General features: G+C 41.1%; 1 protein-coding gene and 1 pseudogene across 2 annotated transcripts in view; both read left to right on the top strand.

Annotated features, from left to right (window-relative positions):
* LOC308650463 (14-3-3 protein theta-like) overlaps nucleotides 1-13,321 on the top strand; it is a 46,104-nt pseudogene extending 32,783 nt beyond the window's left edge. Inside the window, exon 2 of the transcript in view lies at nucleotides 12,680-13,321. The product of the transcript in view is annotated as a 14-3-3 protein theta-like (transcript). The remainder of the gene's footprint in view (nucleotides 1-12,679) is intronic.
* Nucleotides 13,322-20,848: 7,527 nt separating this feature from the next.
* GCNT2 (glucosaminyl (N-acetyl) transferase 2 (I blood group)) overlaps nucleotides 20,849-24,724 on the top strand; it is an 81,206-nt gene continuing 77,330 nt past the window's right edge. The window contains exon 1 of the mRNA XM_081295262.1: nucleotides 20,849-22,186. Coding sequence (XP_081151388.1) covers nucleotides 21,265-22,186 — 922 coding nt within the window. The 5' untranslated portion in view covers nucleotides 20,849-21,264. The remainder of the gene's footprint in view (nucleotides 22,187-24,724) is intronic.

Here is a 24,724-nt window from a genome sequence, read left to right as displayed (position 1 = left end):
GTCATGAAAACATGGGATCCACTGGGCATCAGGAAATAGAGGCAGGCTCAGCGAGCCTTTTCTGGTAAAGGTCAGATGATGAATATTTTAGGCTTTGCTGGTCGCCTGATCTCTTAAGCTGCAGGTCTCTGTTGCAAGAACTCAGCTCGGCCACTGTCATGTGGAAGCAGCCACAGACAGTGAGCTAACTAATGAGCATGGCTTGGTTCTAATAAAATAGTTATGCACCCTGAAATGTGAATTTCGTATTCTTTTCACATGTCATAAAATATGTTTATTCTTGGGATTCTTTGCCAGCCACCAGACAATGCAAAGTCATTTTTTTACTTGTAGGCTACATAAAGACATAAGGGGACCCCGACTGGACGTCCCTGCCCCCATCCCCAGCTGTAGTTTGCTGAACTATGATACAGAGGAAAGAAGAATGACGAGTGCCTACGATAAGTGAGATGCTAAAAATACAATGATTGGTGGAGAGCAAGAGGGCTCCTTATGCTAATGGAAGAACGAACAGATCCGTCATTATGGAAAGGTCGAAGGGCTCCTAACCCAGACTTGGGAGGGTCACCAGGGAAGCCATGTCACACCAGGACATGAAAAAGACCTCATCAAGAAAAGGGAGAGGGAGGGAATATTCCAGGTAGAAGTTCTGTGAGATCAGAGAGGTTAAACTTGAGTCATCAGCATATCTCAGGCAAGTTGGTGTATCTTTGAGCTTCAATGTCCTTGCATGCAAAGTGAGTATAAAGTCGCTCCTGATCTCAAAGGTCGTCAATCAGAATACGGAGGAGGCGTGATAGCATATTAGCTGTAGTTCATTTCCAGGCTTCCTGGTTTGGGAAGGGAATGAGTTAGTACAGATAATCTGCAGGTTCCCCCCAGCCTGGACATGCTACCGATCGATCCTTGATCTTGATTTTCAGGCGAAGAGGCCCTGCTAGGGAGCGCTGCTGGGAGCCATCAGTGGCAATGGTCACCTGCCTCAGGACAACTGTGACTGCCTGAAACTGAAGAATGACCTCAGTGACTGGGATGGTGGCCCTCTCCAGGGGAAAAGGGCATCAGGGTCGGCACACATTCCACCCTAAGTCCCTGTGGAAAGCCCACCTTGGTGGCAGCGGTGGCCTCTCTGACGTGAAGGTGACCTAGACTGCAAGAGCCCAAAGGTGCTCAGTTGTCGTTCGGTTAGTCAGTTGGTCCCAGTGGCCCATGTTCTCAGATTTACCCATTTCCTTCAAATTCAGGGAAAAGCTACAGACTTAAGAGTTGATCCCCTTCTCCTAAATGGGTAGTCACATTTCTCTTCCTGCTGAAAATACGAAGTCAGAGCGAATTCCTCACAGCCTGGGCAGTGACCTGCAGACCAACCTCAGCAATAGTTGGATGAGTGACAAAACAAGGAACAGGACTTGGAAGGCTGTTGGGTTTGTCACGGGGTTTATTACAGCTCTGTCAGTAATTTTTTATTCCTCTCAACCAGTAATTTCATCCCACATAAAATAGACTGCAAGTAAGAGAAATCTCAAGTGCTTCAGTCCTCGCTGAATTTGGTGACATGTGACAGGAAAAAGATTTTTTTCTTGGGTGAAAATATACCAGTGACATCATTGAGAAATACCAGTTGCCAGCACTATTTGATCCCAAACCACTACACAATGGAACCCCCATCCAAAGACAAGGCCCAGTTCCTTTTGGTGCCTGCCATTGTGGTTCACAAAGACTCTGACACATTTGAAAAGACTCTTCGGGGTGATTTGTGCTCCCCAAAATGTCTTCTGAGTCCTCATGGATGAGAAGGCCCCAGCTGTCTTCAGAGACGCAGTGGGAAAGCTACTGAGCTGTTCCCAAATGCCTTGTGGCTTCTAAGCAGTCGTCTGTGGTTTATGATGGGATTTCCAGGCTCCAGGCCGATCTCAACTGCATGAAGGACCTGGTGGCCTCAAGGTCCCCTGGAAGTCCGTCCTCAACACCTGTGGGCCAGATTTCCCTCTGAAAACCAACAAAGGAAATAGTTCAGTATCTGAAAGGTTTAAAAGGAAGAGCATTACCCCAGGGTGCTGCCTCCTCCCCATATCATCAAAAGAACCCGGAGCAGAGGTGCCCTTTGTTTTCCTTCATGCTGTGAACTTGGAGAAGAAAAGCTCCTCTCCCACGTGAGGACCGTTTCCTTTGGCACCACCTATGTGGCCCTTACAAGGGAATTTGCTCATTTTGTTCTTAAAGACCAGAGGCCCATTGATTTACTCGAGTGGTCAAGGGACATCTATTCTCCCGATGAACATTTCTGGGTGACACTAAACTGGATTCCAAGTATGTGAAATTTGAATTTTCTTCTTGATAAATTTAGCATCTTTTGGCAGGGTGGGGTGGAGGGGCTGCAGGAGTGTGTCTGTTTTGCACAATAAAAACACCTTTGACAACATTATGTGTATTCACTGTAATTCCAGATTTTATGCACACCCTGGAGATTTCAATGAAGTAATATAAAATAAATTCTACTTTTCACATATCCCTAAATATGCTGTTTGCTTAGAGAACATGCTGATTAAATTTCTCCTAATATTGTATGTCCAATATCTTTGATATGACACCCCAAAGTTTTTTCTTTCTTTTTGGGGGTGGGGAGGATCAGGGAAGCCTGGGGATCAAACCCAGGGCCTCATGCATGCTAGGCAAGTATTTCCACCACTGCGTCACAGCCTCAGAAGCAATGATAGTGTGTTGTTTAGGAGATCAGCATCTTTGGTGTGGAGTATTCATTATGGTCTCATTTTGTGTGAATTTGAGTTATTCGAAATTATTTGAAAAATTTGAGATCTAAAAATGTCCACAAAAATTTATAAGAATAATGGAAATAAGGCAAATCTCTCTAAATAAAAAAAAAATTTAAATGCCATCAAGAATTCAAGCCAGGAGCAGTGGGGTGCACACCTGTAATCCCAGCAGCACAGGAGGCTGAGGCAAGAGGATCGAGAGTTCAAAGCCAGACTCAGCAAAACAGGTGCTAAGCAACTCAGTGAGACCCCATCTCTAAATAAAATACAAAATAGGGCTGGGGATGTGGCTCAGTGGTCGAGTGCCCCTGAGTTCAATCCCTGATACTCCCCCTACCCCCAAAAAACAGAATTTCAAGAATTCAGGGCTGGAGATGTAGGTCAGTAGCAGTACTTGCCTGGTAGAAGGCCCTGGGTCCTTACACACACACACACACACACACACACACACACACACACACAAATGTCCAAAGCTTCCAAACTGTCAGCCAAGTGAATGGTCTGCTAGGTGGGCTATGGCCACATGGTCACCTCACTTTGCTTGGTAAATGGAAACCCTCTAAGTCCAAGCTGACAAGAGTATTTAAGGCCTGGTGTAAATATTTAAGGCCTTCATATAAAATTTGAAAACCCTGTAGGAACTATTGGTGGACATAAATTTTTAAGTTAGTTTTTCTTAGTATAAAATTCAATCTTGTTGCAGGAAATGTGGAAAGAGAGAAAGACCTAAACAATAAAGTAAAACCTGCACATTATGCAAACTGAGAAGTGATGGCTGTTAACATGTTCACATTATTTAACATCCTCCTTTCATTGCCTGATGTAGTTTGGCTACACTGTAGATGAGGTAATTTTATGTCCTGTTACTTTCACTGAGCAAGGTATCATAATAAGTTCCCTACATGACTGAAAAATACAAAACGCCTGCATTCTTGTTCTTGGTATGGATGTATCAGCATTTGCTGACCAGCGATTGAAGATTCCTTCCTGGTTCTGCACTGGCTACAATGCTATTGTAGTCAAGGCTAAATAACATCCAAAATAAACATCTTTTCACATAAAGCTTTCCTACACTTTCATGTTATTTCCTTTTAATCAAAACCTACTGGATGGAATGATACAAACATTTTAAGTTCTTTATACATAGGACCAAACTGCTTTCTAAAATATGTTCTAATTTTCCATAGTCCACCAGCGTACCAAATGTTCATCTCTGCTAACATCAGGTATTCTTTTTTTTATTTTATTTATTTATTTATTTTTATTGTTGGTCGTTCAAAACATTACATAGTTCTTAATATATCATATTTCACAATTTGATTCAAGTGGGTTATGAACTCCCATTTTTACCCCGTATACAGATTGCTGTATCACATCAGTTACACTTCCATTGATTTACATATTGCCATTCTAGTGTCTGATGTATTCTGCTGTCTATCCTATTCTCTACTATGCCCCCTCCCCTCCCCTCCCCTCCCCTCCCCTCTTCTCTCTCTACCCCCTCTACTGTAAATCATTTCTTCCACTTGTATTATTCTTCTCTTACCCCTCCTTTCCTCTTATATGTAATTTTGTATAACACTGAGGATCACCTTCCATTTCCATGCAATTTCCCTTCTCTCTCCCTTTCCCTCCCACCTCTCATCCCTGTTTAATGTTAATCTTCTTCTCAAGCTCTTCGTCCCTACCCTGTCCTTGGTTACTCCCCTTATATCAAAGAAGTCATTTGGCATTTGTTTTTTAAGGATTGGCTAGCTTCACTTAGCATAATCTGCTCTAATGCCATCCATTTCCCTCCAAATTCTATGATTTTGTCATTTTTTAATGCAGAGTAATACTCCATTGTGTATAAATGCCACATTTTTTTATCCATTCATCTATTGAAGGGCATCTAGATTGGTTCCACAATCTTGCTATCGTGAATTGTGCTGCTATGAACATCGATGTAGCAGTGTCCCTGTAGCTCTTATTAGGTCTTTAGGGAATAGACCAAGAAGGGGAATAGCTGAGTCAAATGGTGGTTCCATTCCCAGCTTTCCAAGAAATCTCCATACTGCTTTCCAAATTGGCTGCACCATTTTGCAGTCCCACCAACAATGAACAAGTGTACCCTTTTCCCCGCATCCTCTCCAGCACTTGTTGTTGTTGGACTTCATAATGGCTGCCAATCTTACTGGAGTGAGATGGTATCTTAGGGTGGTTCTGATTTGCATTTCTCTGACTGCTAGCGATGGTGAGCATTTTTTCATGTACTTATTGATTGATTGTATGTCCTCCTCTGAGAAGTGTCTGTTCAGGTCCTTGGCCCATTTGTTGATTGGGTTATTCGTTATCTTATTGTCTAATTTTTTGAGTTCTTTGTATACTCTGGATATTAGGGCTCTATCTGAAGTGTGTGGAGTAAAGATTTGTTCCCAGGATGTAGGCTCCCTGTTTACCTCTCTTATTGTTTCTTTTGCTGAGAAAAAACTTTTTAGTTTGAGTAAGTCCCATTTGTTGATTCTAGTTGTTAACTCTTGTGCTATGGGTGTCCTATTGAGGAATTTGGAGCCCGACCCCACAGTATGTAGATCATAGCCAACTTTTTCTTCTATCAGACGCCGTGTCTCTGATTTAATATCAAGCTCCTTGATGCATTTTGAGTTAACTTTTGTGCATGGCGAGAGAAAGGGATTCAGTTTCATTTTGATGCAAATGGATTTCCAATTTTCCAGCACCAAATTGAAGATGCTATCCTTCCTCCATTGCATGCTTTTAGCCCCGTTATCAAATATAAGATAGTTGTAGTTTTGTGGATTGGATACTGTGTCCTCTATTCTGTACCATTGGTCCACCTGCCTGTTTTGGTACCAGTACCATGCTGTTTTTGTTACTATTGCTCTGTAGTATAGTTTGAAGTCTGGTGTCGCTATACCGCCTGATTCACATTTCCTGCTTAGCATTGTTTTTGCTATTCTGGGTCTTTTATTATTCCATATAAATTTCATGATTGTTTTATCTATTTCTACAAGAAATGCTGTTGGGATTTTGATTGGCATTGCATTGAGCTTATAGAGAACTTTTGGTAATATCGCCATTTTGATGATGTTAGTTCTGCCTATCCATGAACAGGGTATATTTTTCCATCTTCTAAGGTCTTCTTCTATATCTCTCTTTAGGATTCTGTAGTTTTCATTGTATAAGTCTTTCACCTCTTTTGTTAAGTTGATTCCCAAGTATTTTATTTTTGGGGGGGATATTGTGAATGGAGTAGTTGTCCTCATTTCCGTTTCAGAGGATTTGTCGCTGATATACAGGAATGCATTTGATTTATGCGTGTTGATTTTATATCCTGCCACTTTGCTGAATTCATTTATTAGCTCTAATAGTTTCTTTGTAGACCCTTTTGGGTCTGCTAGGTATAGAATCATGTCATCTGCAAATAGTGATAATTTAAGTTCTTCTTTTCCTATTTTTATGCCTTTAATTTCTTTCGTCTGTCTAATTGCTCTGGCCAGTGTTTTGAGGACTATGTTGAACAGAAGTGGTGAGAGAGGGCATCCCTGTCTTGTACCAGATCTTAGAGGGAATGCCTTCAATTTTTCTCCATTCAGAATGATGCTGGCCTGTGGCTTATCATAGATTGCTTTTACAATGTTGAGGTATGATCCTGTTATCCCTAATTTTTCTAGAGTTTTGAACATAAAGGGATGCTGTACTTTGTCGAATGCTTTTTCTGCATCTATCGAGATGATCATATGGTTCTTATTTTTAAGTCTATTGATGTGGTGAATAACATTTATTGATTTCTGTATATTGAACCAGCCTTGCATCCCAGGGATGAATCCTACTTGATCATGGTGTACAATTTTTTTGATATGTTTTTGAATCCGATTCGCCAGAATTTTATTGAGGATTTTTGCATCTAGGTTCATTAGAGATATTGGTCTGTAGTTTTCTTTCTTTGAAGTGTCTTTGTCTGGTTTAGGCATCAGGGTGATGTTGGCCTCGTAGAATGTATTTGGAAGTTCTCCCTCTTTTTCTATTTCCTGAAATAGCTTGAAAAGTATTGGTGTTAGTTCCTCTTTAAAGGTTTTGTAAAACTCTGCTGTATACCCATCCAGTCCTGGGCTTTTCTTAGTTGGTAGTCTTTTGATGGTTTCTTCTATTTCCTCTATTGTTATTGGTCTGTTTAGGTTGTCTATATCCTCCTGACTCAATCTGGGCAGATCATATGACTTAAGAAATTTATCTATGCCTTCACTATCTTCTATTTTATTGGAGTATAAGGATTCAAAATAATTTCTGATTATCTTCTGTATTTCTGAAGTGTCTGTTGTGATATTGCCTTTTTCATCCCATATGCTAGTAATTTGAGTTCTCTCTCTTCTTCTCTTCGTTAGCATGGCTAAGGGTCTGTCTATTTAATTTATTTTTTCAAAGAACCAACTTTTAGTTTTGTCAATTTTTTCAATTGTTTCTTTTGTTTCGATTTCATTAATTTCAGCTCTGATTTTAATTATTTCTTGCCTTCTACTTCTTTTGCTGTTGTTTTGCTCTTCTTTTTCTAGGATTTTGAGATGAAGTATGAGATCATTTATTTGTTGGTTTTTTCTTTTTTTAAGGAATGAACTCCAAGCGATGAATTTTCCTCTTAGAACTGCTTTCAATGTGTCCCATAGATTCCGATATGTTGTGTCTGAGTTTTCATTTAACTCTAAGAAGTTTTTAATTTCCTCCTTGATGTCTTCTAAAACCCATTGATCATTCAGTAACCTATTGTTCATTCTCCAAGTGATGCATGATTTTTCCTTCCTTCTTTTATCGTTGATTTTCAGTTTCATTCCATTATGATCAGATAAGATGCATGGTATTATCTCTACTCCTTTATATTGTCTAAGAGTTGCCCTGTGACATAATATATGATCTATTTTTGAGAAGGATCCATGTGCTGCTGAGAAAAAAGTGTAACTGCTTGATGTTGGGTGGTATATTCTATATATGTCAATTAAGTCTAGGTTATTAATTGTGTTATTGAGTTCTATAGTTTCCTTATTTAACTTTTATTTGGAAGATCTGTCCAGTGGTGAGAGAGGTGTGTTGAAGTCTCCCATGATTATTGTAAGGTGGTCTATTAGACTCTTGAACTTGAGAAGAGTTTGCTTGATGAACATAGCTGCACCATTGTTTGGGGCATATATATTTATGATTGTTATGTCTTGTTGGTATATGGTTCCCTTGAGCAGTATGTAGTGTCCCTCTTTATCCCTTTTGATTAACTTTGGCTTGAAATCTATTTTATTTGATATGATATGGACACTCCTGCTTGTTTCCGCAGTCCATATGAGTGATATGATTTTTCCCAACCTTTCACCTTCAGTCTATGTATATCTTTTCCTATCAAATGCGTCTCCTGTAGGCAGCATATTGTTGGGTCTTGTTTTGTGATCCATTCAACTAGCCTGTGTCTCTTAATTGGTGAGTTTAAGCCATTAACATTTAGGGTTATTATTGAGACATGGTTTGTTCTTCCAGCCATATTTGTTTATTAATGTTACTAAACCTGATTTGTTTTCCTCTTTGATTACTTTCCCCCCTTTACTGTCCTACCTCCCACTGCTGGTTTTCATTGTTATTTTCCATTTCCTCTTCCTGTAATGTTTTGCCAAGGATTTTTTGAAGAGATGGTTTTCTAGCTGCAAATTCTTTTAACTTTTGTTTATCGTGGAAGGTTTTAATTTCATCTTTCATCCTGAAGCTTAATTTCGCCGGATACACGATTCTTGGTTGGAACCCATTTTCTTTCAGTGTTGAAATATGTTATTCCAGGATCTTCTAGCTTTCAGAGTCTGTGTTGAGAGATCAGCTGTTATCCTGACTGGTTTACCCCTAAATATAATCTGCTTCCTTTCTCTTGTAGCTTTTAAAATTCTCTCCTTATTCTGTATGTTGGGCATCTTCATTATAATGTGTCTAGGTGTGGATCTCTTATGATTTTGCACATTCGGCGTCCTGTAGGCTTCTAGGATTTGGGATTCTGTCTCATTCTTCAAGTCTGGGAAGTTTTCTCGTATTATTTCATTGAATAGATTGTTTATTCCTTTGGTTTGGAGCTCTGTGCCTTCCTGTATCCCAATGACTCTTAAGTTTGGTCTTTTAATGTTATCCCATATTTCTTGGATGTTCTGCTCATGGTTTCTTAACTGTCTTGCTGAGCTGTCTATGTTCTTTTCAAGTTGAAATACTTTGTCTTCATTGTCTGATGTTCTATCTTCTAAGTGATCTACTCTGCTGGTAGTATTCTCAATTGAGTTTTTAAGTTGGTTTATTGCTTCCTGCATTTCTAGGATTTCTATTTGTTTGTTTTTTTATTACCTCCATCTCCCTGTGTAATTGATCTTTTGCTTCCTGGATTTGTTTATTTAGTTCCTTGTCAAAGTGATCTTTCATTGTCTGATTTTGCTGTCTCATGTCTTCCTTGAGACTCCAGATCATCTGAAGCATGTATATCCTGAACTCTTTATCTGACATTCCATCTGTTGCAGCTATTACCTCTTCTAAAGTTGAGTTGATCTGCATTGCTTGTGGTCCTTTCTTTCCTTGTCTTTTCATACTGCTCGTGTTTCTTTCTGCTTGGTGAAACTGTTGTGTTTTTGAAATTTTCCCTCTATTTATTTATATTGCTCTTGTATAGTTGAAAAATCTCCCTTGCAGGGCAGGTAGTGGCTGTGATCCTCCTCCAATTGGGGTGATCTGTCTACCACGCTGGCGGGCCGCTAGGTCTGCTCTGCCGGCCGGTTGCAGGTCCGCCTACCCTGCAGGCGCCTGGGGCAGCTCTGTCACTCCGCAGGTTGCTGGGCCTGACCTGCTGGTGGGTCACAGGTCCGCCTACCTTGCAGGTGCAGGGGGAGGGGGCAGCTCCAGGTATTCTTTTTAAGAGCTGCTTGAACTAAACAGAGAAATAACTACATTCGTGTTTTCGTGTATAATTTATTGAGGGTGAATACTTTTAAGTGCGTATTAGCCCATTTTTGCTATTTTTTTCTTTTTCTTTTTCTTTTTTGTTTTTTGTTTTGTTGTTTTTGTGGATTGTCAGATTCCTGCATGGTGGGCATGGGATTGAAATGTTCTATTTTGATTGATAGAGCAAAGCAGTCCGGTCAGCTACTGGAAGAAAGCACCGGGGTATGGAGAGAAAAGAATGGTCTAGAAAAGAATGCCAAAAGTTGGGAAAAACTGAAGTCATTTAAGTGAGTGTGACAAAATTATGAGATAATTAGGTAATTGCCAAGGGAAAACCAGCTTCTGCTTGGCTGATTTAACTGGCTGTTTGCATGGGCTCAACCCTGAATCTTCTCAATGGCTTCCCTCCCCTCTCCAGCTCCAACTCCAAACTCTGGGTTTGTGAAACGCTGATATATACAACCATGGATATTAGATGATTTTATTCCTTAGTTAGGAAGAGGTCTAGAATCATATGAAGCTTTTTATTTACCTCTCCAACAAAATTCCTAGAGTATGGTCTATTTTTCATACTTTTGTGAAAGGCACAGAATGCCAAGCCATAAAGAAATTTCGAGGCTTGCTAATGGGGAAGTTGAATTGTCTGTGCTTAACAAACGCAGTGCAGTATAAAGATTGTTTTTCTTTCCTTCTTTTCTTGTTTTCTTTCCTTTTCTCTCTCTCTGGGTGCGCGCGCGCGCGCGCGCGTGTGTGTGTGTGTGTGTGTGTGTGTGTATTGTCAACTTGATTTGATTAAGTGATGCCTAAGATTGAGTGGTTTCTGGGCATGTCTATGAGGGTGTTTCTAGAAATGATTCACTTGTGGGACAACAAACGAAGAGGGAGACCCACCCTAAATGTGGGCAGCTCAGTCCAATAGGTTGGGGTCCTGGATGAAACAAGGAGGTGGAAGGAAGAGGCAGCTGCAGAAGCAAACTCAGTTCTTGAGCGGGTGGTGGGATTGCTGCTGTGATCTCCCGAGGACGTCGGACTCCAGCTCCTTCACTGTCCCAAAGCAGACAGGAGACTCTGCTGGGAGTTTCCAGGCCTTTGGTCTTGAACTGGGGTTGCATCCTTGGTCCCTCCTGTTCTGAGGCTCAAGCATCTTGGACTGAGCAGCTACTTGTACCTCCAACTCTGCAACCTGTAGACAGCCACTGGGGACTATCCAGCTTCTGGTTGTCTGAGCGAATCTAATCAATCCCCTGTTTATAATCATACCTCCATATATATGCTGTTGGTTCTGTTCTTTTGGAAAACTCTGACTAATACAGAGTGCAATTCCTTGCAACAGGTTTATCTAAAAACCAACTCCTATTTTGTTTTTGACAGATGGCTAAGAATAAGCAAGTTTTTTTAATTTCTATTATACTACTATGGTTGTTTAAGAAAAATAATTTGTGACTATTTTAGAAAATATGGAAAATTTAAAAAAGAATTATAGAAGAAAATAATTTATCATAATCTCAACATTCCTCTGTTAAGACAATTGAGTCTCTTTCAGTATTTCAAGTGAATTGGTGATTTGCAGCTGGAAACATTGGTGCACACCTGAAATCCCAGCTACTCAGGAGACTGAGGAAGAAGATTGCAAGTTCAAGATCAGCCTAAGCAATTGAGTGACACTGTTTCCCAAAAAATATGATTTAATAAGGTCTAAGAATATAGTGATAGAGTGCTTGTCTAGCATGTGCAAGGCGCTGCGTTCAGTCCATAATAGATAGGAGATGGGGTAGAGGGAGGAGAGAGAGAGAGAACTGATGATTTTGCTATACCTTTGGTTTATATTGGCCCTGGACTGTCTGCAAAAATATTTTATCCCATTGAATTTCATTAGCTGCTTCAAACTCCAGCCTTTCTGGGGAAAGAGAGTGACATGGATCAATTCACAATTGCATATAGCTTTTTGTTCCCTAAATTCAGGACCAGTTTCATCCCTAGAAGGGCAGGTAAAAAGCCTGTTTGCCTTGCTTAGGGAGAAACCAAGGTTTAGAAAGAGGAAGCAACTTGCTCAAGGTATATAATTTGCAGTACTGACATGAAAACCTGCCTCCCAACTCCTAGCCCAGGGCATTTTCTACTCAATTCTGCTGCCACCTTGGGATTTTTCCCTTCCCCAGGGGGGAAGCATTTGAGTGAAACACACTAATGAGACACTCTGGATCTCAATCCAGATGCAATAGGATTTCCTGTTAGGAACTAAATTTATGGGCAGAATCTTAAGTATGAGGGATCTATAAAGCAGAACTTTTGGATTCCCTTTCTGGAAAAGACATCCTCTGAGTAGGTAAATTTTTAGTCCCAAGAAAAGAGAATAATTCTCCTGAGCCCTATTTTGGAGGGTCCCAAAGGAACTACAGGCACTTCCAGGCCAATAACCTCCCCGAGCAGTTTCTTCCTGTCCCATTTCTGAAGCTGCCCTCAAAGCCCTCCAGGATTCTGTAGGGAAGGTTCTGTAGGGTGTTGGAGGAATCTGACTCTGGGCAGGTTCCCCAGGACAGAGACTATTTTGGACTCAGGGCAGATCTTTGAAGGCAAAAAGACCTTTGCACTTCCACATTCCAGCTTGTATTGTTCTACTTATAAACATTGCGTTTAAACAGACTTCACCTTAAAGAGCCCTAGATTGTTCCTGTGAAATGCTTCTGGGCAGTTTTATCCTCCTGGGAACCGGAGAGCTCTGCGGAGACCAACTTACTGGAAAGCTACTTAGAGGGAGGAAATGGAGTCTTCCTCGGGTCACCTGGGTTTAATCCTGTTAAGATCCAATTGGCTACACTTAAGTTTCATATTCCCCAAACCTAGCACAGTGCCTGGCACGAAGTGAGTACTCAGAAAAAAAAAAAAAAAAAAAAAAGTTGAAAGAATAAATGAATCACTTGGTTGCGACAGGGGCATTCTGTTTCTAAAAGTTCTTAAAGAAGAGCATGTGTGAAAGCCAAAAGCAGATCAAAGTGGTGGGACTCGCTGTCCAACAAGGAGCGCAACCTGCTCTTGGTGGCCTACAAGAACGTGGTGGGGGGGGGGGAGGGCTGCAGGTCCGCCTGGAGGGTCATCTCGAGCATCCAGCCGAAGACTGACACGTCAGACAAGAAGTTGCAGCTGATTAAGGACTATCGGGAGAAAGTGGAGTGGAGCTGAGGTCCATCTGCACCATGGTCCTGGAATTGTTGGATAAGTATTTAATAGGCAATGCACTAATCCAGAGAGTAAGGTCTTCTATCTGAAAATGAAAGGAGGTTACTTCTGGTACCTTGCTGAAGTTGCATGTAGGAGCTTACCAAGAGGCATTTGATATAAGCCAGAAAGAGATGCAACCCACACATCCAAACCGCCTGGGGCTGGCTCTTAACTTTTCTGTATTTTACTATGAGATCCTTAATCACCCAGAGCCCGCCTGCACACTGGCTAAAACGGCTTTTGATGAGGCCATTGCAGGACTTGATGCACTGAATGAAGACGCATACAAGGACAGCACTCTCATCATGCAGTTGCTTAGAGACAACTTAACATTATGGACATCAGAAAGTGCAGGAGTTGGGCTGGGGATGTGGCTCAAGCGGTAGCGGCTCGCCTGGTATGTGTGCGGCCCGGGTTCGATCCTCAGCACCACATACAAAACAAAGTTGTTGTATCCGCCCATAACTAAAAAATAAATATTAAAATTCTCTCTCTCTCCTCTCTCACTCTCTCTAAAAAAAAAAAAAAGTGCAGGAGAAGAATGTGATGCAGCAGAAGGGGCTGAAAACTAAATGCAAACAGGGTGTCATCCTTCTTCCCTCAAGAAACCTTTTTACACATCTCCATTCCTTATTCCACTTGGATTTCCTATAGCAAAGAAACCCATTCATGCTTATGGAATCAACTGTTTATATTCTTTTCACACTGCAGCTTTGGGAAAACTCCATTCCTTGATTTGTGTTTGTCTTGGCCTTCCTGGTATGCAGTTACTGCTGTAGAAAAGTATTAATGGCTTCATTTCATATAAACATAAGAAATTCCAAACACTTAGTAGAGGACTAAAAATGTATCTGGTGTTTAAGTAATCTGAACCAGTTCTACCAGTGACTGTGTTTTGTATTACTGTGAAGATAAGAAAATGTAGTTCATTGCAATTTAAAGAGTGTTCTACATGACTTCTTACTTTCTACATTCCCTTCTTTATTCTTCTTTCAGGGTTTCCTTTCACTAAGCAACTTTTCTATACTCTTACTGTATTCCTTTTTAGTGGGAATCCAGAAGTATTAGATGGAATGGGAGAGCACTTGATATTTCCTGGATTGCGGGGGGGGGGGGGGGGGGGTGTCACAAATTGAAATGCCTCCTATATCCCATGTTGTGGAGGTCATGTCCATCTGTGATCACAAGGAGTTTTCTTATTCACTCATCATTTGCTGCTGTTTAAGGTGACAACTTCCCTTCCCAATAAAAATTCACTTACACCTCCTGCCTTTGTAGTTCTGGTATTCACTTTACTATGTAATAGAAGTAGCATGTTGCTGCCAGAATACAAGCATTGCTTTTTGGCAAATTAAAAGTGCATGTCATTTCTTAATACACTAGAAAGGGGAAATAAAAGTACACAAGTCCAAGTCTAAAACTTTAGTCCTTTTCCATGCAGACTTGTGCACATGTGAGAGGGTGTCCAGTTTGTCTAGGGATTGTTCTTTAGAGAGTTGGACCACTATTGTGTGTTGCTAATCATTGACTGTAGTCCCAAAATAGCCTTGTGAAAATGTTATGCCCTATATAACAGCAGAGTAACATAAAATAAAATTACATTTTATAAAAAAAAAAAGAGAGCATGTGTATATGTTGCTTTATGATGTGATGTGCCTACAAGGTGCTGTGATTTTTTCATCTATTTTCTTAAGTCATTAGTCCCCATATTTATCTTAGTTATGCTCATCTCTAACTTACTGGGTTATGTTATATTTCTTGGTTCTCTTCAGGCAAAGGAAAATGTTTCTAGAATCTAATAAGATGTTGGTACTGTTTGGACTTTAAAATGTACTTTACTTAATTAGTCACCAAAATATTCCAGTGAATGAGGTATGAACTTCATTTGGTAATAGGAAAAACCTAAAATGAAGCCTTGGACCATGTAGAAAAGTAATTGAGTAGTATTGCAAGTCTATGGAAATCCATTCTTCTGATATTAAAGACAGATCCACTATGTAAATTCAGGTTTTGTCAGAATTAAGCTTTTTCTTTTCCTTTCCTTATTTTTTTGCCTGGGGCCTTTGGACAGTTATCACTTATAAGGAAGATCTCTCCCCCTGCTGACTCATGGGCCAGATTGCAGACAATAGTCAGTTCCTTGTAGACTGTGGCCTTGAGGAAGAAATGGGGAGACTGCAATCCCAGGGCCTGGGGACCCTACAGCAGGAGGATTCGTGTTTTTGTACTCGGTTCTGATGGAACCATGTACTGTGATTGGAAGAAGGGGGGCTACCCTCTTTCTTAATGATATTGCTAATGGCCAGAAGCTCGCCCTCCTCCCTGGAGGAGAAAGCTACCTGTCTCTGTGCTCTTTTACTCCTGTAACTTCACAATCATGTTAAGGACTTTCTGGGATGTAAAAAGAAAGAAGGAAGCCGGGACATGGTGGTGCATACCTGTAAACCCAGCAACTTGGGAGGCTGAGGCAGGAGTATCACAAGTTTGAGGTCAGTCTCAGCAATTTAGCAGGGCCTTAAGCAAAATCTTGTCTTAAAATAAAATAAGAAAGGCTGGGGATGTAGCTCAGTGGCTAAGAATCTCTGAGTTCAATTCCCCGTGCAGAAATAAAGGGGGAGGGGCTGGGAATGTGGCTCAAGCGGTAGCGCGCTCGCCTGGCATGCGTGCGGCCCGGGTTCGATCCTCAGCACCACGTACCAACAAGGATGTTGTGTCCGCCGAGAACTAAAATAAATAAATATTAAAAATTCTCTCTCTCTCTCTCTCTCTCTCTCTCTCTCTCTCCCTCCTCTCTCACTCTCTTTAAAAAAAAAGAAATAAAGGGGGAAAAAGGAGGGAGGGAGAAAGACAGATAAAGAAAGAAAAGAGAAAGAAGGAAAGAACAGAAATCTATTATAAAGGGAGGGAATCAACTTTGCACTGGGGTTGGGCCCTTGTTCTCCCCATAATACCCAACCTGTAAAATATACTCAAATCAAACTTGAGGATTTCTGCAGAGAAAAATCTACACTGTGTTTCTTTGGCTTAGACACTTCCCTTTGCACTTGGTATTAAAATGGTAGCAGAATACAACAGTCACTAATATGCCATTATGTAAAAATGTGAGTGTGTAACCGATGTGATTCTGTAATTTGTATTTGGGGTAAAAATGGGAGTTCAAAACCCAATTGAGTCAAATGTATGAAAGATGATATATCATGAGCTCTGTAATGTTTTGAACAATCAATAAAAAAAAAAAAAAGCTTTAAAAAAAAAAAGCCTTGGTGGCCAAGTACCTTTTTATGTGCAAACACAGCTAAGGAGAGCCTTGGAGATGAGACTCTAACTAGCCCTGCAGTTCCCTTAGTCTTTCAGCTTCTGACCTCAACCTCAGGTTGCCTCAGAGATATTTAATTGAGCTTGAAAAGACCAGCTTTCTCATCCACTTCCTTATTAACGGGCTTCTGGGCTGTTTTCAGTTAAGCTATTGCAACCTTCACACCTTTTCCTTCCCCATGGCTTCTCTCAGGGTCTGAAATTAGCTGTGACATCACTGAGCTTAGTGTTGTAAGTTTATTACCTCCAGAATCTTCTCAACACCTCCAGGAGACTGATTTTTGTCTTGACTTCAGAGTTGCAAAACTAAGACTCTGGGGTTGCAGATGTAGCTCGGTAGAGCACTTACCTGGCATGCAGAAGGCCCTGGCTTTCTAAAGGAGAAAAAAAAAAAAAACCCTCAGATGCAAAGGTATGGATGACCAGCTACGGAGGAGGCCAAAATTGGGTGCTGGAGGTTTTCAATTAACTGTAGAGTCCTCACCTGTCTGTGAGACCCATGGGGATGGTTTCCTTAAATGCAGCCGAAAGGAAACCAAGAGGTATGGGTCAGATGGATCTTCAAAGGCTCCAAGTCGCTCAAGAGTTCTCTTGGTTATCCCAGAGACTCTCTGACACATAACCCAGGGATTTTTTTTTTTAAACTGGGATTGAGCCCAGGGGTGCTTAATCACTGAGCCACATCCCCAGCCCTTTATGTATTTTATTTAGAGTCAGGGTCTCACTGAGTTGCTCAGGGCCTTGCTAAATTGCTGAGGCCTGGCTCTGAATTCTCAAATTTCAGCCTCAGCCTCCCCAGAGATCTTTTTAACCATGCTATCTGGCTATTTTAAACCCTGTACCCTCAGGCCATGTTCTGTGGTTGAAAAGAAACATCCATGAGGGTAAATCAGGGTACTGAATTTAACATCCATCCATGTGTAAGTAGAAAGAGAGGAGAGAGAGAGAGGGAAGAGTAGGAAAACAACTGGGGGTCATGAAAAAAATCAAAATATCAACACTCTTGAGATTTAAAAAAGCAATTTAATCCAAGCTGTCCTCTGTTTGGGATGTCACCAGATCTTCCCAGTCACTGAGAAAGTTTCCATTAGCTTCTTTGGCTTCTAACTTGGGCACAAAGATGGTGTCATGATAAAATGAACATGTGAAAACTACTTTGGGCATCTTTCGGCTCATGAATAAGTATAAGAAGTAGGGTGCAATGAAGCTCTTTTCTAAAAACATCGATTGACATTATCTTAGTTATCTTAGTGCAAGAAAAATTGGTTTACATTCTAGAATGAGAACTTATGAGCATGCCTTCTTGGAGATATAACCAATTGCAGACTTACCTCTGGGATATAAATGCATACCCTGCAGGTTGATCCTGGTTCCCATTTTCTTTTCTTTTCTTTTTTTTTTTAAACTTTTTTAAATTTTAATATTTATTTTTTAGTTTTTGGTGGATACAACATCTTTTTTTTTTGTTGTTGTTGTTTTTTGTATGTGGTCCTGAGGATTGAACCCGGGTCGCACGCATGTCACGCGCTACCGCTTGAGCCACATCCCCAGCCCGGTTCCCATTTTCTTTAAACTCTACATCTTATCTGATCACTGCCTCCAACTTGGAATTTAGGGAATTAATTTTGATCTAATATTCAAATCAAGATGAGCCATCTCTCTTCTTTTTGGTCCTTCACTGCCATCCCCTCCTGTCATTTTACCCAAATACAAGAACATAGAGTCCAGAATTTAGAAGGATAGTAATGGTAGATTACAAAAGGGCATCAGTAAAGTAGGAGGGTCAGGAGAACCAGCCTCTCCCATGTGACCGGCAAGAGAAAGAACATCAGAGAGCACCAAGCTGACAAAAAAGAAAACAGGTTCACACGTGTGCTTTTGAAAAGGTCTAGCATTGTCAAAGATGCTATTTTAAATAAATGTAAATATTTCCAAAGCTGGAAGTCAGAGGACCCTTGCAGTTTTTCAGGGGAGGTACAAGAATCTACTGCAGCAAAGCATGAAATCCAAGCATCCATAGGTCTAAATTCAAGAAGCCTGCGGTATCTGGAGAACTAGAACTGGGCCAAGAACAAGATGACAGCCAAAATAAACAAAGGGAGAGCTGATGTCATTTTCTGGATAAATTAGGAGAAAGACTAAAAATGACTTGACTCGTTCAGACAGGCATAATTAGGCACTGACATCTTCATTTAAGCATCCCGACAGCCAAATGCATTTGATGTGGACAGTGCCTACCTACAGGGATATTAAAAATTAAATACAAATTAGATAATTTTAGCCATTTCCAAAAAGATTGCTTTTGTGTGGAAGAAGTGATTCATTCTAAAGGATTTTAGACCGAAGGAGAGAAATTCAGGTTGATTGAATCCTGTTTGGACTGTGTAGACAAGATTGTGAACCGCTGAATCATGCTGTAGAATGTGACTCCTAAAACAGCTGAAGACTGAGTTCTGGAGAATTCTCCCTGCATCCTTTCTTGGCATCATTTCCTGCACTCCTTATGCATGTGAAATACACTCGGCAACTGTCTCATTAATGCGTTAGCTTTCATCTGGGAGTGAAGAAATAAACAATCATTCAACTCTTAGGTTCAAAAGTAATCGTTGTGAAGACAATGTCTAATGAAGGCCCAACAGGTCTAGGGACAATGTTAGGCTATAATCTCAGATTTTAAAAGCAGCTTATAAACTTGCATCTCCTTCTATGTTGTAGGTGTGTGTCAGAATTAAACTCGGGGCCTTGCACATGCTAAACATGTGCTCTACCCAGCCACCCCCCACACACACCCCGCTATTCTTCTTCCTTTTTTTTTTTCTCTCTTTCTAGTGTTGGTGACTGAACAAACGCAGGGGCACTTCAGCACTGACCTATATCTCCAGGCTTCCTTTTTTGAGACAGGGTTTCATTAAGTTGCCCAAGCTGGCCTTGAACTTGTCATGTTCCTGCCTCAACCTCTTGAATCACTGGGATTCCAGGCTTGCACCACTATGCCTGGCCCCTGTGTTCTGTGGTGCTGGGAATTGAACCCAGGGCTTTGTGCATTCGAGGCAAGCACTCTGCCAACTGAGCTCTATCTCCCGGACCCGCTGTGTTCTTAATAAAATCAAAATGTGTTGTCTATGGCAAGGGGTAAATGAAAGTACAGGATGTGAAAACATTTGCAAACTATAATTTTATATTATCTTCCTAATTAAAAAGAAGAATTAGAAAAAAAATAGGTACATTGTGACTCATTTCTTAGAAATTATTATCAGGAGTCTCACCCTAATGTGATCAAGGAAATGGAGAAATGAAAACTTGAGGATAAAAATCGATAAATATTTGATGGTTTACTCTGTACAACAACACTAGGAGCTAGGAACAGATGAGAAATACTCTTATTCACAGATGGCTACCAACTAATACAGAACTCCTCAGTGGATCCTAAATGTGCAGTCTGATTGTCATGGGCTCACAGAGGAAGGTGCGAGGGAGGGGCAAGATGATTTCAAAGGCAGAAGCAGTCATTGTGTCATTTTCTTGAAGTAGAAGTGTGGAGCAGGCTGTGTGTGTGTGCGCGCGCGTGTGTGTCGCATGACTGTGTGTAAATGGGTTTCTTGTCAGCTCTTATACTATTATGCCTCTTTCCCAGCCTCATCTGTTTTCCGACACTGTGAGGAACTCTTTTTGTATGTTATCTGTGTTTATTCTCATGATCGATCTAGAGTGGTAAAAATATCCTTATCTTTTATATGTAAGGAAATGCTTTTTAAAGTGTTTATAAATCTGAGTCGGTGTGGTGACACAGCCCTGAAATTCTAGTGACTCAGAAGGCTGAGACAGCAAGAATCACAAGTTCAAGGTCGGTTTCAGCAACTTAGTGAAGCCTTGTCTCAAAATTTAAAAAGAAAAAATTTTTTTTAAAAAAAAAGAGCTATAAGTGTAACTCAGTGGTAAAAGCCCTCTTGGGTTTAATCCCCAGTACCAATAAATAAATAAATAAATAAAGAGCTTATAAATCTAAACCTGAGAGCCTCTCTCCTTAAGTTCTGGAAAGTATAGGAGTCTACCTCTCTCCTACTTCTCCCAGCATTAGGCTGTTCTGCATTCTACTGAGGCAAGGGTGAATTTAACTTCCCATTTGCCTAACTTTAACCTCTGTGCAATTTTGCTAGTACGTTTGGTATTTTTATGTTTGAGACAAATTAGCCTTTATTCAACAGAATGCCCCCAGTCACTTTGGGTGGTAAGCGAGATGTGAGGTCAGCTTGCAAATTAATATGTCTTTTTAAGGACCTTTCCTAGTGGCAGAGAAAACTAAACCCTGGAAAGAATTTGCCTCCACAGCCCATCATATGTATGCTTTACAGCCTACCCAGCCAGGTGGGTGGGTGGGAGGGGGCATGCGTGGAAAAAAGAAGGGGTTAAGCAATTTATTTTCAAGCACGTTGTTTTTTTATTGACAGAATCTCTCTCCAGGCGGTGTTCACATGCTCCCAACTGTGGCTTTTAACTTGGCAGTGCTGTTTAAGCAAACAAACCCAGTCAGTTGAATGCAATGATTAACAGGAAGCTGGGGAGCTGACACAGTTACCAGCCTTGGGCTAGGACAAGAAGCGGGTCTGAAGTCCTAGAGCGATGACTTGCAGAACAGCCACCTCACCCATGAGTGAGCTCACTGTGGGAACAGGTACTCTCAACTGGCCACAGCAGCTCCGGGCGTGGGGGCGGAGGTTTGGGAGGAGGGTTTTGCAGAGGAAGGGACTGGCAGGCAAGGCAGATGCAAAACAGCTACTTCAGAAATGTGTCAAAGAAAAGTGAAAACGCGACAGAGCTGTAAATGAAGAGAGAAGGAAGAGGGAAAAAGAAGAAGAAGAAAGCAAGAAAGAAAAGAAAAAGAACTGCTGGCTGCTGATGAGAAGTGTGTCTACCAGGAGGATGAGGTTGGAGCCCGCAGGAGACGTGAGTTAACTGGATCGAGGCTCTGATCTCATTTTCCAAAGACGTTTTGCTCATTTCCTGCTTCTGAACGATGGGCTCTTGGAAGTACTCTCTCTTTAGTGTGTCTCTTATCACTGCCCTGGTTTTTGTATGTGTTTACAACAATAAGTTATGGGAGAACACGCACTTTCTGAAGGCTGCCCCCATCAACAACTCGCTGCTGGCTGAAGTCTGTCTCCAGATGTTGAAGGAGGAGGTGTTTTACCCAGTAGAGAATGTATTGAAAACTACCTTCCGAGAATCTACCTGCTACGAGTACAGAGTTCAGAGTCATTATATAACAGAAACACTCTCTCAGGAAGAAGCTGACTTCCCTCTGGCGTTCACCCTGACCATCCACAAAGACTTTGACACTTTTGAGAGGCTCTTCAGGGCCATTTACATGCCCCAAAACGTCTACTGTGTGCACGTGGACCAGAAGGCAACAGTTGCATTTAAGGATGCGGTGAAACAATTACTGAGCTGCTTCCCAAATGCTTTTCTGGCTTCTAAGATGGAACCTGTGGTCTATGGTGGGATTTCCAGGCTCCAAGCGGATATCAACTGCATGAAGGACCTGGTGGCCTCTGCCGTGCCCTGGAAGTATGTCCTCAACACCTGTGGGCAAGATTTTCCCCTGAAAACCAACAAGGAAATAATTCAGTATCTGAAAGGATTTATAGGGAAGAACCTTACCCCGGGGGTGCTGCCGCCAGCTCACGCAATTGGACGGACTAAGTATGTCCACCAAGAATTATTGAACAGCAAAAACTCCTACGTGCACAAAACAGGGAAATTAAAATCTCCTCCTCCTCACAATATGACCATCTACTTTGGCACTGCCTATGTGGCCCTCACAAGGGAATTTGCTAACTTTGTTCTCCAAGACCAGCAAGCCCTGGACTTGCTCTCCTGGTCCAGGGACACCTACAGTCCTGATGAACATTTCTGGGTGACTCTCAATAGGATTCCTGGTATGTATGTCTTTTTGGTTGTGGTTTAAGAGACAGGGTCTTCTTCTGTTGCCCAGGTTAGACTTGAACTCCTGATGATCCTCCCATCTCAGCTTCCTGGGTAGCTGGGACTATAGGCACATGCCACCATACATAATTCCTTTTTTAAAAAAAATAAATATGTCAGTACTGAATAAGTTGCTTAAGAGATGGTAAAAGAATTGACATTCACACTTCTTCACAGTTTCAAATGTTAATTTTTAAAATGGGGAATATTTACTTATTTGTCAATGTTATTTTAAAATTAATTCTAGTTTATATTCAGAAATTATAATTATATGCACTGATGGTGTCTGTGATATTTTGATAAGTGTATACAATGTGGAATGATTGAATCAAGCCTATTAACATATCCATCACCTGCCTTACCTATCATATTTTATGGTGCCATGTTTAAGATTTGGTCTCTTAGTTATTTGAAATATATAGTACAGGGGCTGGGGATGTGGCTCAAGCGGTAGAGCGCTCGCCTGGCATGCGTGCGGCCCGGGTTCGATCCTCAGCACCACATACCAACAAAGATGTTGTGTCCGCCAAGAACTAAAAAATAAACATTAAAAATTCTCTCTCTCTCTCTCTCTCTCCTCTCTCACTCTCTCTTTAAAAAAAAAGAAATATATAGTACATTATCATTGATTATAATCACCCTACTGTGCAATATTTCTCAAAACTATTCCTCTTGTCTATCTGAAATTTCATAGCTTTGATCAACTACCCTTCATTCTCTCCTGTACTCCATTCTAACCGCTGTCAGTGAGTTCAACATCTTTAGATTCCACACTTCAACTCTATTTGGCAGCTGAGAAACAGAAGCATAGATTAGCAAAGCCAAGTTGAAAAAATTGACTGTCTGATTAGATTCTGCTGATATACCAAGCTGCCTCACTGGGCCCAGAGACCCATAGGCTCCCCTATACACTTAGCCTACATACAGGGAGCAAGACATACAACTTTTAAATTTTTTATTTGCAAGTTCTTTCCTGGAATTGAATCAGAAAATTAGAGCACCTTAAGGATTTCTGGACCAACACCTTCATTTTACAAGAAAAAGGATTTCAGTGTGGTTGGACCATATACTCAAATATAATAAACACCAAAAGCATCTATTATAAGCCAGCTCTCCTTAAGTCTGATGTTCTTTTAAAGCTGACTTTCGCTGGGCTCAGTGGCACACACCTGTAATCCCAGTGGCTTTGGGAGGCGGAGGTAGGAAGATTGCAAGTTCAAAGCCAGCCTCAGCAACTTAAAGAGGCCCTAAGCAACTTAGTGAGACTCTGTCTCAAAATAAAAGCTAAAAAGGGTTGAGGATGTGGCTCAGTGATGAAGAAACCCTGGGTTCAATCCCTGATAGCAAAATTAAATAAACAAAATAAGGGTGACTTTCAATTGGGTCTCTGTTGTTGCTAAGTCAATTCCACCTTTTCCTTTGTCTAATCTCCAAGTTATTTCATAACCTTAAGTTGTTTGCAGTGAACCTCTCAGTTGAACTAGTCCAGCTGAAAAAAAAATTAAAAATTCTCAGGCTCAAGGAGAAAAGTCAGTGGAATCAATGTGAGGATCAAGTTCATGGTTTCTTTTCATTGGTGGTTGCTTATAATGATTGGCTATATTAAATTATATTAAATTATTAAATTATATTGGCTATATTAAATGATTGGCTATATTAAATGATTGGCTGTATTAAAGCTTTTAGACACATGGAAGGCCAGGTCCACTTCCCAGAGGGTCTAGTGTAGCTTCCAGGTGATTCTCAGGTCCAGCCTCTGCGGAGGCATGTTTGAGATGTTAGCACACAACTTCCTAGACTTAGAAGGCTTTGAAAATCTGCTCTTATAGAGCAGGAAGGAGTCATGAAATGAAAAAGAGAAGCCCAGGCAGTCTAGAGGAGAGACAGGCCCCTACAGCTGTGCAGGAAGAACAGTAGTATGCGAAATACGGAAGGTGAAAGCCCTACTTCTCTCTTACGTATGACTTAACCCATGATGTAGACCATCCAGGCCTGTCACCAGACCGTAGGGGAGCTGCTGACAAAGCAGTCTCCCAAGAAGGTTAAAAGGCCAAACCCCATTTTTTGGGAAAGGATCCAGACAAATAAAAAAGATATTCAATCTAAAGAAAAAGACTTAAGAGACATTTATTTGTTTTGTAGGATTGAGGATTCAATGCCCGAGGGGTACTCTACCACTGAACTACATCCCCAGTCTTTTATTTTTATTTTTTTATTTGGAGATGGTCTTGCTATGTTGCCCAGGCTGGTCTTGCACTTGTGATCCTTCTGCCTTGGCCTCCCAAGCCCCTGGGATTACAGGTTTGCACCACCAGGCCTGGCTTAAAGTGTTTTAACAAAAGATATCTCATGAAAGAAAAGTAGGACCAAGTCTGTCATTGTGGAAGATGAATCTAGAGTTACGGGGTGAGAGACAGAAGAACCCAAGGAGCTTCAAGGGCAGTGAGCAAAACCAAGGATGCAAAGGTCAGGGAGATGCTGCCAAGGAAGTC

The sequence above is a fragment of the Spermophilus citellus genome (genome assembly GCF_964194105.1).
Source record: "Spermophilus citellus genome assembly, chromosome: 5".
Taxonomy (NCBI): Eukaryota; Metazoa; Chordata; class Mammalia; order Rodentia; family Sciuridae; genus Spermophilus; species Spermophilus citellus.
Note: the sequence above shows the minus strand (reverse complement) of the source record. Positions and strands in the feature narration are given on the sequence as shown.